Source organism: Macrobrachium nipponense, chromosome 18, assembly GCF_015104395.2.
Source record: "Macrobrachium nipponense isolate FS-2020 chromosome 18, ASM1510439v2, whole genome shotgun sequence".
Classification (NCBI taxonomy): Eukaryota; Metazoa; Arthropoda; class Malacostraca; order Decapoda; family Palaemonidae; genus Macrobrachium; species Macrobrachium nipponense.
The window spans coordinates 60,860,747-60,878,246 of record NC_087211.1 but is presented as its reverse complement, the minus strand read 5'-3'; the positions used below and the strand labels follow the sequence as shown (position 1 = coordinate 60,878,246).

Here is a 17,500-nt window from a genome sequence, read left to right as displayed (position 1 = left end):
CTGGATGTTATTTGCATTAGCCTGGCAATTTCCCGTATTAGAGGCTGTAACTTTGGCGTAACTTGTACCGTTGTATGTCCTTCCTCACGGGGCATTTCGCTGCTAAAGTTCAATATTGTTGATTGCAGTTGACACATTTTTTGTTTTTTCTTTACATTCTCTGTATGTATGATCATGTGATGAACATTCAGAGCATATTTTATGGTTTTTATCCTTAGGGCATTCCTTGCACAGATGCTCATAAGAGTAACATCTGTAGCAAAAGGACAAATTTACAAATATATCCTCTTCAATATGTTGACTTGGAATATATTGGTAGGCTATAAATAATCCTCTTTCCATGGCTCTCTCTGCCATCTTCGGTGTTTTTCAAACTTTATTTTCATGACGTGGGAATTGGTTTGGATTTTTATCACCTCATCCACTGCGGGCCACATTATACTATTTATATATATATATATATATATACATTATATATAATCACATATATTATATATATAATACCGCCCCCAGAATAAATAAATTCCATGAAAACTATAGTAGCAAAATACCTAGACGCTACTACGGCAGAATACGGAGAAAACGACCTTAAAGACAGCATTGCAAGGAAAAACGAATGGGCCGCAGTGGATGAGGTGATAAAAATCCAAACCAATTCCCACGTCATGAAAATAAAGTTTGAAAAACACCGAAGATGGCAGAGAGAGCCATGGAAAGAGGATTATTTATAGCCTACCAATATATTCCAAGTCAACATATTGAAGAGGATATATTTGTAAATTTGTCCTTTTGCTACAGATGTTACTCTTATGAGCATCTGTGCAAGGAATGCCCTAAGGATAAAAACCATAAAATATGCTCTGAATGTTCATCACATGATCATACATACAGAGAATGTAAAGAAAAAACAAAAAATGTGTCAACTGCAATCAACAATATTGAACTTTAGCAGCGAAATGCCCCGTGAGGAAGGACATACAACGGTACAAGTTACGCCAAAGTTACAGCCTCCAATACGGGAAATTGCCAGGCTAATGCAAATAACATCCAGAATAATATAAGTAGAATACAAGAAGGGGCAAGAATCATGATTATAACAAATTTAGCAATAAAACTGGGGCTGCGCCAAGAAGGATTCTACCCCTCAGTAATAAACAACATATTAGCAGATAACAATTTACCCACAATACACTTCTCTTAAGAAACAATAGACATGATAGCAAGCACCATGAAAAGGAACAAAAGACAAGAAAACAGTACAAACAAAGCAGAAGATTTACAAGCAACTCAGAATATACAACAGGATATGCAAGACTGCACACAATATGAAGAAAACACAGCAGAGAGCTCAGAAGACGACTCCTCATCAGATGAAGACTTTAATACCTGGAAATGAGCCCAATTCGGACTCGAACTCACCAATTCATCGCCCAGGACGCATCAGTAATCTATAAGAAACGCAACATCAATTAACAGAAGAAAAACAAGCCTCACTACTAAGCTTCTAGGATTTCTCCAGTTCTCCCATTTTACAAAATCCACAGGGAAAACTTCAGCATAAAAAAATACTACGCCAGTAGCCAAGAATACCAGAAAACGGGAAAATGAAAGAAGAAGAACACAATTATTTGACCACTGTAACTCAAATGGACTCGACTCTGCGAAGAATTAAGATAATTCAACACAACGTGAAATCTTGGAAAACCAAAGAAATTTGAATTATACAATATATATAGAGAAGAAGACCCCGACATAATATTAATCAATGAGCATGGTATGAAACGAAATGAAACTATGAAAATGTTTGGATATAATACATATACGCCAAACTTTGCAGATGAACCCTTTGCAGGAATAGCAATAGCAATCAAGAATAATATTAGACGTAAGATAATAGACGATTTCCAAGACGACTTTTTAGCAGTCCAAATTCAAAGTAGCAAAGGACCAATAGTGATCGCTACAGCTTACAAGCCGCCAAGGAGACATTATTTTCAACTTCCAGATGTAATGAACAGGAGAGAACCTACCTACCTCATTGCAGGTTTAAATGCCAGACACCAACTATTTGGATATAGGCAATCTAATTACACAGGTAAAGAAATAGTCAAATTAATGAATATAAAGTATATCATACACTTAGGACCTGATTTTGATACTTTCGTAGCAAATAACAGAAAAGAAAGCCAGATATAGTATAAGGAAATAACAAAATTCACCTCAATATTGCCATTACAAGAAGGCCAGCAACCTCCTCCGATCATATACCAATGTAATTACATTGTCAACAAATCCAATAATGATTCCACCCTTAGAAATACCAAATATAAAAAGAGCAAGCTGGGAGGGCTTCAAAAATGAAATAGAAGGAAAAATTAGAAGAAAACCAACAAAAAATTCAAATGAAATAGAAATAACGAAAGAAATAGTAAACGAGGAACTTGAAGAATGGTATAAAAATATAGAGGAAGCCATAAAAAATCATATACCCATAATTAAATACACAACACTTCCACACCCCATTAGTAGTGATAAGTTAAAATTGATACAATGGCACTACAACAACATCCAAAACACAGTACTTATAACAGATTGCAACAACACATTGATGAGATGTGTATCATTACAAGAACAGTTAGTACAAGAGAACTCAAGATTATATCATCAAAATTGGGGAGACTTGATAAAAAAATACACAAATACAGTACAATAACCCAAAACATTTCTGGAACTCCGTTGCAAGACTGATGGGAAGCAAAACGAATACATCGCCATACATAAAGCATAGGAATGAGAAAATATATGATGACCAAGAGAAAGAAGTACTGCCAAAGGCCTACTGGCAGGAAATATTCCAGATAACGCAGGACAACCAAAATTTCGACAACCAGCATGAGACAATAGTCAATGAATTCATTGAACAACATAGACACAGAACGAATCCGCATCATGCAGATGTCATTAACAGAATTAATGAAGGAGAATGGAGTTATGGGAAATCAAAATAATAATCATTAAAGATTTTAAACACAAAGCACCAGGAAAGAAGTGGAATTAACAAGATCATAATTCAGAATTTACCTGATATTGCTCTTGAAAAACTAAGAGAAATATACAATTGGGCTCTCTCAATGGGATATTTTCCAATTATATTCAAGAATGCAATAATGATTTTGATACCCAAACCAGAAAAAGATACGTGTCAGGTAGAGAATTATAGACCAATTAATATCATTACTAAAAATACCTAGCAAAATATTTGAAAAAATTATTAACGACAGATTAGTGTTGTTCCTAGAAGGTAATCAGCTACACAATAAAAATCAATATGGATTTAGAAAAGGAAGAGGAACCCAGATTGCAATAGCAACAATATATGAGAGCATTACACTGTCACAAAGAAGAAGATACCTATGCAACCTAATATGTAGAGATATGGCATTTGACAGAGTATGGCTACAAGGACTTCAATGCAAAATATTACATCTCAACCTTCCAGGCATTTTTGAGAAAATTCAAAGATCGAACAGCAGCAATCAAGTCACAAAATTACATAGGGAATCCATTCCCGTTACTAAGTGGAGTCTCACAAGGGTCTGTACTCAGTCCAACAATATTCATATTATATACATTAGATGTGACTCCACCACCAGAGTACTGTACTGATGTCTGCTTTGCAGATGATACAACTCAAATAGTTATACGCCCAGAAAAACGTACAAGGAGAAGGGACCCAAATTTGAAAAGGCAAGTAGCACAAAAAACAATGAACCAAATTGAAAGAATAAATCAATTTGAAAAGAGGTGGAAGATAAAGACAAATAAATCTAAATTCCAACTAGTATCGGTGTCTGCATACAAACCTGCACAAATAATGTTAGACCAACAACCAATGAATTTTACTAAAAGTACAAAGTACTAGGAATGCAATTCGGACAAAGAGGAATATCAAAACATGTGAGAGAAAGGCTAAGGATAGCAAGAACACAAAATACAAAGCTGAAAAGGTTTAGGAATATGAACACAACTATCAAAATCCATTTCTACAAGAGCCTAATCAGACCAATAATGGAATATCCACCAATACCCACGTGCTTAGCATCGACTTCCAATATAAGTGCATTACAAAAATTCCAAAATAAGATACTAAGGTCTGCAGTGAGAAACAATCAAGAAGATGACGATCTAAATATAGAACAAATGCATAAAAAATACAAAGTAGAACCAATTAATCAGAGATTATACAGACTGGCAACCAATATATGGAGGAAACTACTTCAATACAATAGTGAAATAGCAGAAGAATCAGAGGCAGAAGAGAGAAACCTTGACCCAAACATATCACAGACCACAGATGGTGGAGGAGTATCTTCAAATATTCATCGCGATGAACCTCGACCATTATACTGTTAAGAAATGTCTTGTGAAAAAGTAATTTGTAGAATTTACTATGTAGATATAATGCAAAAAATATTATGATAATTAAAATTAAGTTTAGAGTTAGAAAATTGGAACTTTATTAAATATGATTATATTATGTAATAAAATTCACAATATGTAATCTGTACAATTCACCATGCCAATATAATGTATAATCATTATTGTATTATGTTAATATTAGTTAGAAAATTGTACCCTTACCTAAATATAATTGTGGATAAACCACACTTCACCTTACTCTTACCAAGTATACTTAACTTTCCAAACTATTCCCTACCACGGTTAGCTAGCTAACTGCCCTCACCCTTCTTTCACCCATCTTACCTATCAGCTAAAAAAAAAAAAAAAAAAAAAAAAAAAAAAAAAAAAAAAAAAAAAAAAAAAAAAAGAAAAAAAAGATGCATTACTCTTGACTCCTTAGCACTGCTGATCATAGGAAATTTATCATCAAAAGTATAAAAATAAAAACAATTGGTAGATCTAGGGTACTTATCCGCGGCGGCCTAGACTATGGCAGTTGCGGCTTTTCTATGCAGTTTTACCTACTGAACAAGAATTTTAAGTAATATTTATTCGGACGACTGTAATTAAACCCCCAGGGGCCAGTACTAAACATGGCGAAATACATTGGACACCCCAATCCCTAGTGGATGTCGTATCCGCGGTTACGTTCCTTGCCGTCCGTGCCGACTGCTGCTGTAGAAATACCCTATATTCGATATATTTAGGAGAGACGATGCAAAGACATTGCCCTCCTCAGGATTGAGAGATCCTCACTACCCTACTACTACTACTATCACAACAACAAGGCAGCAACGTCTGATGAAAACAACCCATTTCTTTAATCCGTTATCGGAAGTGATAGTTACGACCAACACATACTACAATAACAGCTGTCGTGTCAAGCTTAATTAAGAAATTTGGACAGCATCATCGTTCCTTTAGCGAATTACGATTACCTAGTGTAGACCGCTGGTAAGTTAGAGACCCTTCTATAGTATACTACCTATGGGGTACTACCTATCTAGCCCTATAGCTATATACTAGGTACCTACCTATACTTCAGATGTGACCTTAGCCAAGTCAGGACAGTTGCCCATTTTGGTATTACTAGTAAGTAAAATTTAAAATACTAGGGCTAGGTTAAGGGAAGGTTAGGCTGTTTGCAGAGCAGGATAACCTCCGAACGAAAGCTAGGTACCTAGAGTAAATCCATTTTCTCCTATGTTTGGTGGCGAAGCATCCCCGTCCAGGTCAAGGCACAGCGCCCTAAGTGAGGTTAGGTAGGCAAGTTTTGGTTAGGTCAGGACCTGGGTTTCTAGGAAAGGTTAGGTTAGTTTACCCCATTTTGATGGTATCCCGATAAAATTATAATTGTTTCTTTCTGTTAGAAGTAGCCTGCTATCCCCTGTCTGACAGTAATGGGACCCCCCCCCCGCCCCTTGAGGAACCACACTTTTAGAATCAGGTTAGGTTGGGACCTAAGGGGAAATTTCGTCATTTTGACTGCTGGGGTTACTGCTGATGCACATTGCTTGTTTTTATGTTTCTACCTAGTTACCTAACAATTACTATGAAGGCACAGGACATTGGTGCGGCAGCCGTATCCCTGATTGCAATAGATACTGGTAAGGCATTGAATTGCGCATGCGTCAATTTCAGACTTCCTGCCGTGCAAATAAACATAGCCTAGTGTAGGTAGTGGGGGTACGTCAGATTCTGTCTGTGGTGCCGTATTGCGCTATTGACTTGCTGTAGGTACGGCAGTTTGCTAATCATGCAGCAGTTGTTGTACACTGTTGCTAAGAGCTATAGGCACGGCACCAGAAGATCAGCGACAGTAGTAATAATAGTCGAACTGAAGTGTTTCGATGAACATGTTCAATTCACCAAGGCACCAAAACATTTTGACAGTAAATAAAAATATAAAAAATCACAATAATATTTAAATAGCCTATTATATTTAGATTTTGATTAGTATATACATACATGAAAAATAAAACTAAACTAATCTATCTGTGTACTTCATATTTTCTTTGAATCTCCTCTGAACTGTGTAATAATACATCAGTTTTCCCCGAAAAACAGATGTTTTCAGGTTTCAACGAGCTGAAAAAAGCAATAGACGTCTACGAAGAGTCAAACATCCAGAAATTGTAAAGTATCTGTAGGTCACGAACGATCGAATCGGCCCTGAAAAGAGCTCCGAAGAGGAGATTCAAAGAAGACTTGAATTACACAGAAATTGTGCTCTGCTGTATTCATGGTAGTAAGGAAAACTACCATGTCGATCCTGTGGTAAACAGCCTATTTAATCGAAAGTAATCATTCAAATCAGGTCTATATTAACAGTATGTTTCCTATATTGGAAGTACTAAGCTTCAAATCTTCTTCGAATCTCCTCTCTTCGGAGCTCTTTTCAGGGCCGATTCAATCGTTCGTGACCTACGGATATACAATCTCTGGAAGTTTGACTCTTCGTAGACGTCTGTTGCCTTTTTCAGCTTGTTGAAACCTGAAACTTATCTGTTTTTCAGCGAAAACTGATGTATTATTACATGGTTCACGTTGCTAGGTCGTCATTTTCTTGCTGTCCGTTCACGTTGCTAGGTCGTCATTTTCTTGCTGTCACTGATATGCCTGAGGCAGCCGCGGTAAACAAGGGTTCACGCATCCTCAATTCACTGCCGTACCAATATCTATCGCAATCAGGGATACAGCTGGCGTACCAATATCCAGTTCGTACTATGAAAGGACTCCAGTCAAAATCTTGGGCTTTTTAGGTGGTGAAAATTAAAGACCATTGAATTTATTTCTGGTGATAAAAATTCATTTCTCGATATAATGAAGCCAGATCCCACAATAAGCTGTAGGTCCCGTTGCTAGGTGACCAATTGGTTCTTAGTCACGTAAAAATATCTAATTCTTTGGGCCAGCCCTAGCAGAGCTGTTAATCATCTCAGTGGTCTGGTAAAACTAAGATATACTTAACTTAACTAGATAGGATAAAAGATTAGTTTAATCAGACCTCTGAGCCTAATAAAGGCTCTTTTTGGGCTAAGGGTTGGTACTAGATACAGCACCTGTTTTCCACTTAAACTGGTATCTACTTAGCCAGAGGGGGTTGCAGTACAGTAGTAGTCTTCAGTGTTACCAGTTATGTAACCAGTAGCATTCAAAATGTAAATGATAAAGCTTAAACATATGGAAGGCAGAATGCACTGACAAGGGTAGGTCTGCATCTTAGTCTAACTTTACCCAACCAAACTTGACTTGGGGTACTGGGGTGCACCTGGGCAGTTTGGCACTCCCCCTCTAACATAGTGTGCCCTTGAATTTCATAAAACTTGATTGAAATACAGAGATGCATACTGGACTAAGTTAACGCATGGACAGACTAAACAAATAATTACATCATAAAATCTCACCTTGCAGATTACAAAATAAGCAACAATGAAATAAATACTACATTGCAACACACAAGACCTTGTTAGATAATGTATACACAATAGTAAATTTTGACATCGTACCTTGAATACAACAAACTTTTGTGAGGCCCCAGTGGATGGGGTTGCTGTGACTCAGGACATTTTAGTCTGAGTCAGAATCTCAAAATCCCATTGGTATGTATTGCTGTAATCAGCTATACTATTTCAAACCCATGACATGCAGAGGTGGTAAGGCAGAGGCAGTTGCACCTTTTTTAACCCCAAATTTTAGAATTTCAAGGCTTATGCTTGTACAGTGTAACAAAAAAACATGGTATAGTCACATAAAAAAATACACCCAAACTTTTTGTAGATATTTTATTAAGAATTTTCTATATTCTTTAGCACACATACAGTTGTAGTTACACAATGGAACAAAGATGTCCCAATCACTTTTTAAAAAATTGTGCAAGGAACTAGTTTTATACATTTGGTTAACAATGATGTTCAGTAGTGTGGATTGTTTAGTCTGTAATACAGGTGCAGTTCGTATCTGTAAGCAGTTACACTATGTAAAAAAATATTTGGGAATTTCTGAGCAAGTGTTTGCCAGATGAACAAAGAAGGATTCTTTTGTTTTGGAAATGTGCTTTTTATGTGTAAATTTAACAACGTATGGCCGGTTCATTGTAGTTAGAACTTTTAATCAGCAAAATAAATAAGCACATTGCATCCCTTGGAAAAGCAAAAACACAAATGTATGATATTTTTCCCCCAGACTTTGTATACATCTTATAAGTAAAAAAATGAAGTGAGATTAGGTGCCACTGTGTCAATAAAAATGCAAATTACTGTACATATTCTGAATTTCCTAAACTATTACGGTCACTTTGGAAACATAAAGCACACAAAGCAGCCACTGCCGAACTAGATATTGGCTAGTGTCAGTGAGAGCTGTTTTGAAATAGGAATTTTATTGTTTCATGACAACCCTTCATTTTTAATGAGTGTGGGCACTGTAGCCTTAAGGAATTTTCAAATTCTCATCCCCAACCTCATAAGATCTCATGTCGAAGGAGCGTAGGTTATCAGGTATTAGTGTGATCCTTTGAAACAAAACAAAAATTTTATCCCTTTATTTTATTGTGTTTTCCTTTCAATCTTTTAAATTTGTATACAGTGGAGTCAAAGTTTTCTTTATTAGATTTAAGTTAATTGTACTGTACTAATGAGTCACACTTCAAGTGCATAGAGGTAACTGGAACCAGGAAAATCTTCATGTAAGGGAATTGGAAGAGGCCATAGGGGGAATGTCATGTGAAAAATAAAAATCCATGCAGAGAAGTAGCAAAGACCCTTCATTGTCCCCATTAGTATGCCATGCAGATTAGATGGTAAATTAGACACCTCAATTTAGTAAAACTAGGCCTTGCCTACTGTTAATAACCACTGCTGTTACTGTAAATAGAAAATTCAACACAGATGACACCACAAATAGAAAACCCAGCATGCATATAACACCACATGCTGGGTTTTTAGAGTACAGTACATGTTTAAGGAAAATAAATTGCTTACACACATGGCATGTGGAAAGACAATTAAGATACAATCAATATCTTGTTATTCATCCTTTTTAGATGTGTGTATAGAGAATATGACACCACAGTAATCCATGACAGGGAAATTACTCTATATTACTCATATTTATGAGATATGAAACTGACTGGAGTACAATAGTGGTGCTGCAATAATGTTTGCTTTTGCTCATGTTACACTACTTATTAAACAATTGTCTGTTGAGTGATATTGCTCAACTTATTATAGGCAGTTCATATTAAAGTTTTGAATGGAATGTTTTCATTTTTGCTGTTTTTTTTTTATCACGTGCCACATTCTCTTATTTCAGGCCTCTCCTTCCATACTAATCGTCAGTTCCTGGCTTCAAGGATATGGAAACACCTGAAGATTCTGCTTTTGTAAAGGTCATGTACTATTGTGAATGGATGTCCATTGTAAAGCAAAGCTGCGGTTAACCAATAGTACCAGGTAAATTAGCAGCAGTGGATTATTGTACCATGACTTTCTTTCTTCCAATAAGATTCCAGTTCATGATATTTGTTTTGCATTAGCCATGACATGACTACAGTACTCCTTTAAAATGCAGTTATTGCTCTGCACTCGTAAAACATGCATCTTAGTAATTTCTTGTTGAGCAGTATTGTTTACTGAATGCAACAAGCTCTTCTGTAAAGATAATGAGCGAGGTAGTTATGGTGGCCATTCCTATTATCCATTACAGCCTCATTGATCAGATGTAGCCCGAGAAATGATGTGTGTATTAATTTTGAGCTAAGTTGATCCTGTTCAGTTAGTGAGAATGATTATCAAAGAAATTACAGTGTGCTCTGAATTTATTGTATGTAGGAAAATATTATGTATGAAGTTAGCTCTCTTTTGTAAACAAACTGTTAAAGTAGCTCTTACTTCACCCATCTTTTGTAGAAAGTAAATCTCTTATGGAAGAAAATTATTAATACATATAGCACTTCTTACTTCTTTAGAGATGGGCAGTTGGGAGCAATTGCATTTGTTATGTGTTAGCTATCTTTTCTTCTAAAATATAATATCCTACTGGTTAACTCTCATCTTGTAGATATGAAGTTCTTGGGTAAATTCCATTTTGTAGAGTATTGAAAGACTGTAAAATCAGCTGAAATGAATAAAGAACTTTCTGTAGAATTTCCTTCAAAAGGTGAAATTGAAGGTTCATCATCAACCTCTCCTGTTAGTCATGAAAATGAAAACTTGGGGGGCATTAACACAGCCAGTAATGATAGCTCTCTGTCTTGGGATCCATCAGTAGAAATCAAGACTGAACCAGAATTGTACGAGTCCAATGAAGATGATGTGAAGTATTCATACGCAATTGATCCATCAGTAAATGAAGATCCCTTAGCTTGCAGAAAGGAAATTAAGACAGAAGGAGGTGTCTTTATATGGACAGGTATTCAAGATGAATGTAGCATACCTGTTTGTCAGGAAGGCAGTGTTAAATCGCATGAGAAAATTCAATCTGCGGAAAAGCCTTTCAAGTGCAGCGAATGCTGGAAATCGTTTTCTCGGAAGAGTATCCTCACTGATCATATAAGGACTCATACAGGAGAAAGGCCATTCAAGTGCACAGAATGTGGTAAAGCATTTTCTCAGAAAAGTTACCTTAAAATCCATATGAACAGTCATACTGGCATGAGGCCGTTCAGATGCAGCGAATGTGGGAAAACATTTTCAAAGAAAAGTATTCTTACAAATCATATGCGAATTCACACCGGGGAAAAGCCATTCGGATGCACTGAATGTGAGAAGTCGTTTTCTCTGAAAAGTATTCTTACAGATCATTTGAGAGTTCACACCGGAGAGAAGCCGTTCAGGTGCTGTGAATGTGACAAAGCATTTTCTCAGAAAAGTGACCTCAGGACCCACATGATCAGTCACACTGGAGAGAGGCCGTTCTTATGCACAGACTGTGGGAAAGCATTCTCTCGTAAAAAAGATTTGACAAGGCATGTGAGGATTCACACAGGAGAGAAGCCATTCGCCTGTAGTGAGTGTGAAAAGGCATTTTCTCAAAAGAGTAATCTAACAGATCACATGAGGACCCATACGGGAGAGAAACCATTCATATGTACTGAATGTGGGGACGCTTTTTATAAGAAGGGTCACCTCATAAGTCACATGAATAGCCATGACGTAGAGAAGGCATTTCAGTGTATGCATTGTGGGAAAGCATATTATCAGAAGAATGATCTTAAAAAACATATTAGAATTCACACTGATGAAAAGCCGTTCAGCTGTAGTGAATGTGGGAAAGCATTCTCTTTGAAAAGATATCTGAGGAGTCATATGGTTAGTCATACTGGAGAGAAACCATTTAAATGCAACGAATGTACAAAGGCATTTTCTCAGAAGATTCATCTCACTGATCATATGAGGATTCATACAGGAGAGAAGCCATTTAGTTGCTTGAAATGTGGGAAAGCCTTTTCTCAGAAAAGTAATCTCAGAAGTCACATGAGTAGTCACAGTGAAGAGAAGTCATAGGGAATCCAGAAAAGTATAGTTTCATAAAAAATAGTCTTAAGTTGATCTGGTCTTACAGAGGAAAAAGTCCCTTTTCTGTATTTCGTGGAAGAATTCACAGTAGTTTCAAACTCATGTTAGTCAAAAGGGATAAAAGTAATTTATTTCCTGCTAACATGACAGAATTTTTTTCCTGACAAATAAATAATGACAGCTTGTATGTAAAGTCACCCAAGGAACATTTTTTGGTTTTTTTTGCAAATAAATCTGGTAAAGATATAAATATATAAACAAAATGTGAAAAGCTAGCAGAAAAAAATCCTTTGCCTGTGGATAAGGAGCATTTTCTAAATGAGAGTCTTGAAGCATTTTTGTGAACCCTATATGTACCTCATTCAAACAAAATATAATGCTTTTGGAATTGGATATTAGTGTAGAAACTGATTAATTTCTAGGTGAAACTGAGTATTGTATGACAATATCTCAGGCCAGGAAATATCTTATGTACATATTTAGAAAGAAAAAAAGTGTTTTCAAAATCCTAAATTCCTAGAAAATGAAAATATGTACTTACTTTTGCTGAAATGTTTGAGAATTCACAGGTAAACCCCTTTAATGTATCAGTATTCTGAGCTTTGAAGTAATAGCATGTCTAAGGAACTTGGTGTATTGCTTACGTGCTGCATGTTCATTCTCTGAGGATTTATCCATCAATCTCTCAAAAGACAGGTTCTCAAGGTCAGTGAGTGTGTGTCATTTCTACCACCATCTCTGAACATGTTCACCAGTCTTCAGTTACCAACTTGATAGTTAATGTTTTAGACGTTATGGGAGAAAACCTAATAGCTTTCCAAGACAAGATCAACAGATGGATAGTAGTCACCAATCTAACATCACATCAGATTTAGCATTTTTAACAAATCAAAGGGAAATTATCATTTGTTCTTTGTGACAAAACTGTGCTGATTCTCCTTTGGCTTGAGTGTTTGGACATTTTTCTTACTTTCTCCCAACTTTATCATGTGCTGTATATCTGTGGCACATACTATGTGGACCAGCTTTTAGAATAATATTTCCTAACCGATGATTTTCTTTCATAGACCCATCTGTCTGGAAGGCAGGTGCTTCACTATTTACTTTTGGATGTTTTGGAAGTCTGTGACTTTTCCCAATGATTTCTTGTGGGTTTGCATTGAACAAGCTGATGACATAGTATAGTTTTGAAGTAACACACCACCCCAATGTGGGACTATAGTCAAACTCGGCCTTTTTGGCTGCCAAGGCACAGTTGCCACAGTTCTCTAAATACGCCACGACAGTGATGAAAAAATGTCTCAGATATTTTTATACTAACTAAATAGTATATGGTAATTACTCTGTTTCATAATGAAAATTTCATATGTTTAAGAATTACTAAGTTTTTGATGAGGAAATGAATGTTACTAAAAATGTTTTCCTGAGATTTGACATCACCTCTGTGCTGGGTTAGTGCTCCGTTGCCACCTCAGCCCGACAAGGTCATTCCGTGTCACGTACCCGCCATGTAAACACCTCCCGCTTCTCGCTGCCCCCGCATGCACAGTCAGACTAAGGAAATAATTTATAATGTTAATCGGTACTTTTTGAGATGAAAAGGCCTACAGCAGACACAGCCAAAGCCGCCAAAGTAAGCAAAAGGACAGTTAAAAGGATTTGCTCCAAAGCAAATCAAGAATGGAGGTCAGAGGCTGAACGCAAGAAAAAGAGAGAGAGAGAGAGAGAGAAAGGTGGGGTGGAAGTACCTACCTTGGGAGAAGTGGCAACGGTGTGGAAAATCCAGGGTAAACAAGACCAATGCCTCAGTGGCCAAAAAGGCTGAGTTTCACTATAGTTTACTATAGTTTGTGCCAGCTTCACACCAGTGGATTTGAAGATGATAGATCTCTGGCTCAAAGGAACTATCAGTAGAGTCTGTGCATCTTTCACAAGAGATCTTTCTCTCTTACTAAACATAAAGCAAACAACACTCACCCATAAATACATTAGTCATATTTGAGGTGAACATGCTGCATGTGGGAGGTTTCAGTCTGCTATATCTGGCACTTTCAAGTACATTCATTCCCTTGATAAATAAAAACACCAGTGGTGGCTAGCAGCCATTAAAGCCTACTGCTCATATTTTTCATCCCCTTTTCATTTGTTTATATTGATCATTTCATCCATCCTGTCAAAATTGCAAATCACCACTCTAGGAGGGTTCATATCAATGTTACTGGTCCATCACCTACCAATAATCACTTGGGCTGTCATGGCTTGATAACATAATAAACTTTGATTTTGTAGTGCTGTTATCAACTGATGATGTCATACGAATGGGAACCTTATTTTCACATCATGTAGCTTTCAGCTTAAGCAGATATTTATCTCTTGTAAGGTAATACATTGGTAATTGTGTGTAAATGCAGAATAGATAGAGCAAGGGTCTCATTTGTAGGCAGAAACTATTAGCATATGCCAAGGTCGTACCTCCCTCCATCTCCAGCATGTTACAAGGTGCATGAATTTCAGAGCAGGTTAAAATTTTACAATGGGTTGGAAAAGCATCTCATTGGTATGATCTCAGTACATTTGCATTCCATTTCCTCTCTGTGTACCAAAGAACAATCATATATTCTATCAGTGTGACTGTGCCCAGATCCTAGTAAAGTTTTTTTTCATAAGATGATGCACTGCCCCTCTGAGATTTCTTATGCCTGAGTTCAGTAATGGAAATCCTTGTCTGTTATTTTTTATTGTAATTCAGTCATATTGTATATTTTTACAGTAATATTTACTTGAAAAAAGTTTTATTAGTAAGTTTGTAGAACCGATTAAAAGGTACTGTTGCCCACTTGGCAAGAAATATGGATGTAGAACATTTATTTTCTTTCCTGGCATACATTTGGGTTGTAACAGATTAATCAGTGTGATGTTTAATGCTTAGATGAATTGTATTATAGAATTTCTAGTAAATTATTTTTATAATCATGCAACTGTTTCTTTTACAGCATTGTTCCTTCTGATATCTCTTATGAGTACGTACTATTATCTTCCCAAAGGGTTTCTCATCACTGAGGTCAAAATCATTGATGAAGAGAACAAGATGTAAGTTTTTTTTTTTTTTTTTTTTTTTGAGGGGGAAGGGAGTTTGGATTGGGGGGCCAAATTAGAGAACTTTAGTAACATAGGGACCAGTATAGAATATAACAATATAACAACTAAAATTGTGTTTAGTGTTGTATTGCAGGATAGTGAGTGTGTGTGTGTGACCAAGAGTCAAAATCCTTCAAATTTAATGAAATGGTCTCTTTAGTGTTGATTGTTATTTATATATTCTTCCTCATGCAGTGTGCCTTCGACCCTTGGCTGCAACCCCTTTCGTTCCTTTTACTGTACCTCCATTCATATTCTCTTTCTTCCATCTTCCTCTCCACCCTCTCCTAACACTTGATTCATAGTGCAACTGCGAGGTTTTCCTCCCGTTACAACTATTAACTTTACTGCCGTTTTCCACTTCAGTGCTGAATGGCCTCATAGGTCCCAGTGCTTGTCCCTCGGACCAAATTCCATATTCAATTCAATTAAAAAACGTGTTGTTGTTGATTAAACTTCAATTATGGTAAGTTACTGTCCATTACTTCCAAAACGACAACGTTCTTTATCTCCATGGGAAGACAACGGTTTCCTGTCGTCTGGTTTGAACCTTTGTGAACAAACCTTACGTACCGATGTCTGCAGATTCATTCTTGATGTTTAGGAAAGCAGAGAGAGAGAGAGAGAATTGCCGTCACTAGCGGATCCAGACAAATTTCAATGGAGGCACCAATTTTCAATGGAGCCACCAATTTTCAATTTTCGCACACACACACACACACACACACACACACACACACACACACACACACAGCAATCGCCTGTCGAGTGATATTACTACATTTGTGCGTAACTTGGAACGGTATATATTCGTTTTATACAATATCTATAGAAAATAAATGCAGTTTAGATATAAGATTCGATATTATAGAATCTATCGTTGAATCTAGGCCAATAACAACCGTTCACCGATCGTCTTTCGTAAGTTTCGAAAGACAGTTGACGTAATGAAGACGTAACTTGACGAAACGTATGGTATGAACACATTACAATGCAGCTGCTGCTCCCTGCCTGTTATGTTGTAACGCTATTATTAGTAGTGAAAGCAGTCGGAATGCGCTTTTGCAGTGTATTTTTAGCAGCTTGGTCGTTTCTTTTGTATTTTTATTTTTTAGGCGATTTACAAGATTAGTTGCTGGATCATTACTCTTATAAGTGAGGAGGTGATAATGTAATAATAATAATAATTATTATTATTATTATTATTATTATTATTATTATTATTATTATTATAATGTATTTTATTACCACTCCAAAAAGGTGTATGGCTGATACAACAACCTAGTATCGGTTAGTCTAACGTTAAGTTGCACGCAATGTTCTGGCCTCAGTGTTGAACGTTAGAAGTTAGAACAAGGGCCTTATGGTTATAATTAAGCCCCAAATGATCAAAACACCGACAAAATCCTGTGGCATACCCCAGCCCTCCATAAAAAGGGAAAAAACGGTTTGACCGTAACGAGAAATATCCCACTGAAACCGGATTGGACCAGCGAACTTAGGATACGGCTTCATCCTTGGAAAGAAAGGTCGAGTCTAGACCGTTTAGACCCGTAGGTCTTGGTCTAGAGTCCATTAATGTTTTCAAGAAATACACCGTCTTAGACCGACTGCTTAGTCAAAAAAGGCATTAAATTAATAGGCCTAGCAAGTCTCGCAGAGTAAAATGCCGAGTAAAATATTGAAAGTAGTGGTAAAATAATACACATGCATTAAATATGTCTTAGTCCGATCGCCAAGATTTCCTCCCCCTCATAGTGATGAACGAGATTTAGATTATAATATAGTCGACCTCCGAATCGTACAACGTGTCTCGTGGAGAGAGAGAGAGACAAGGTTGTATTTAATAGGTACTCTAAGTTGACCTTCACATTGACCTTCCTTGGCGGAGAACTAGAAGAGAGAGGGGAGCGGGAAATGATGACGTCACGATGACGTATGATAGACTATACAAAAAATAATTGATAGGATTTATCTGAGAACTTTTGTCTTGCAACTTCTCGGAATTCTCGTTGGCAATTGGAAATCATCTTCTCAGAGAGAGAAGAGAGAGAGAGAGATACAGCACTTGACAAACAACAGAATTTTCTCCGTAGGTGGGTACTACCGTCAGTGCACCTCACGCGGTGCACTGTAGGCATTACTTAAGGTTCTTTACAGCGATCCTTCGGCCCCTAGTTGCAACCCCTTTCATTGTACATCCATTCATATCCTCTTTCTTCCATCTTGCTATCCACCCTCTCCTAACAATTGTTCATCGTGCAACTGCGAGGTTTTCCTCCTGTTACGCCTTTCAATTTTTCAAACCTTTCTATTCTCAGTTTCCGTTTCAGCGCTGAATGACCTCATAGGTTCCAGTGCTGGGTCTTTGCCCCAAATACCTT

The 17,500-nt window shown here is 36.8% G+C and overlaps 1 protein-coding gene across 1 annotated transcript; it reads left to right on the top strand.

Annotated features, from left to right (window-relative positions):
• Positions 1–5,072: 5,072 nt before the first annotated feature.
• LOC135197095 (gastrula zinc finger protein XlCGF57.1-like) lies at positions 5,073–12,130 on the top strand. Its single transcript, XM_064224055.1, has 2 exons — positions 5,073–5,415; positions 9,775–12,130. The coding sequence occupies exon 2, from the start codon at positions 10,584–10,586 to the stop codon at positions 11,964–11,966; it is 1,383 nt and encodes a 460-aa protein (XP_064080125.1). The 5' UTR covers positions 5,073–5,415; positions 9,775–10,583; the 3' UTR covers positions 11,967–12,130.
• The last annotated feature ends 5,370 nt before the right edge of the window (positions 12,131–17,500 follow it).

Excerpts from the sequence above, each read along its gene's own strand:
- LOC135197095 (XM_064224055.1), top strand. The coding sequence starts at position 10,584 with ATGAATAAAGAACTTTCTGTAGAATTTCCTTCAAAAGGTGAAATTGAA.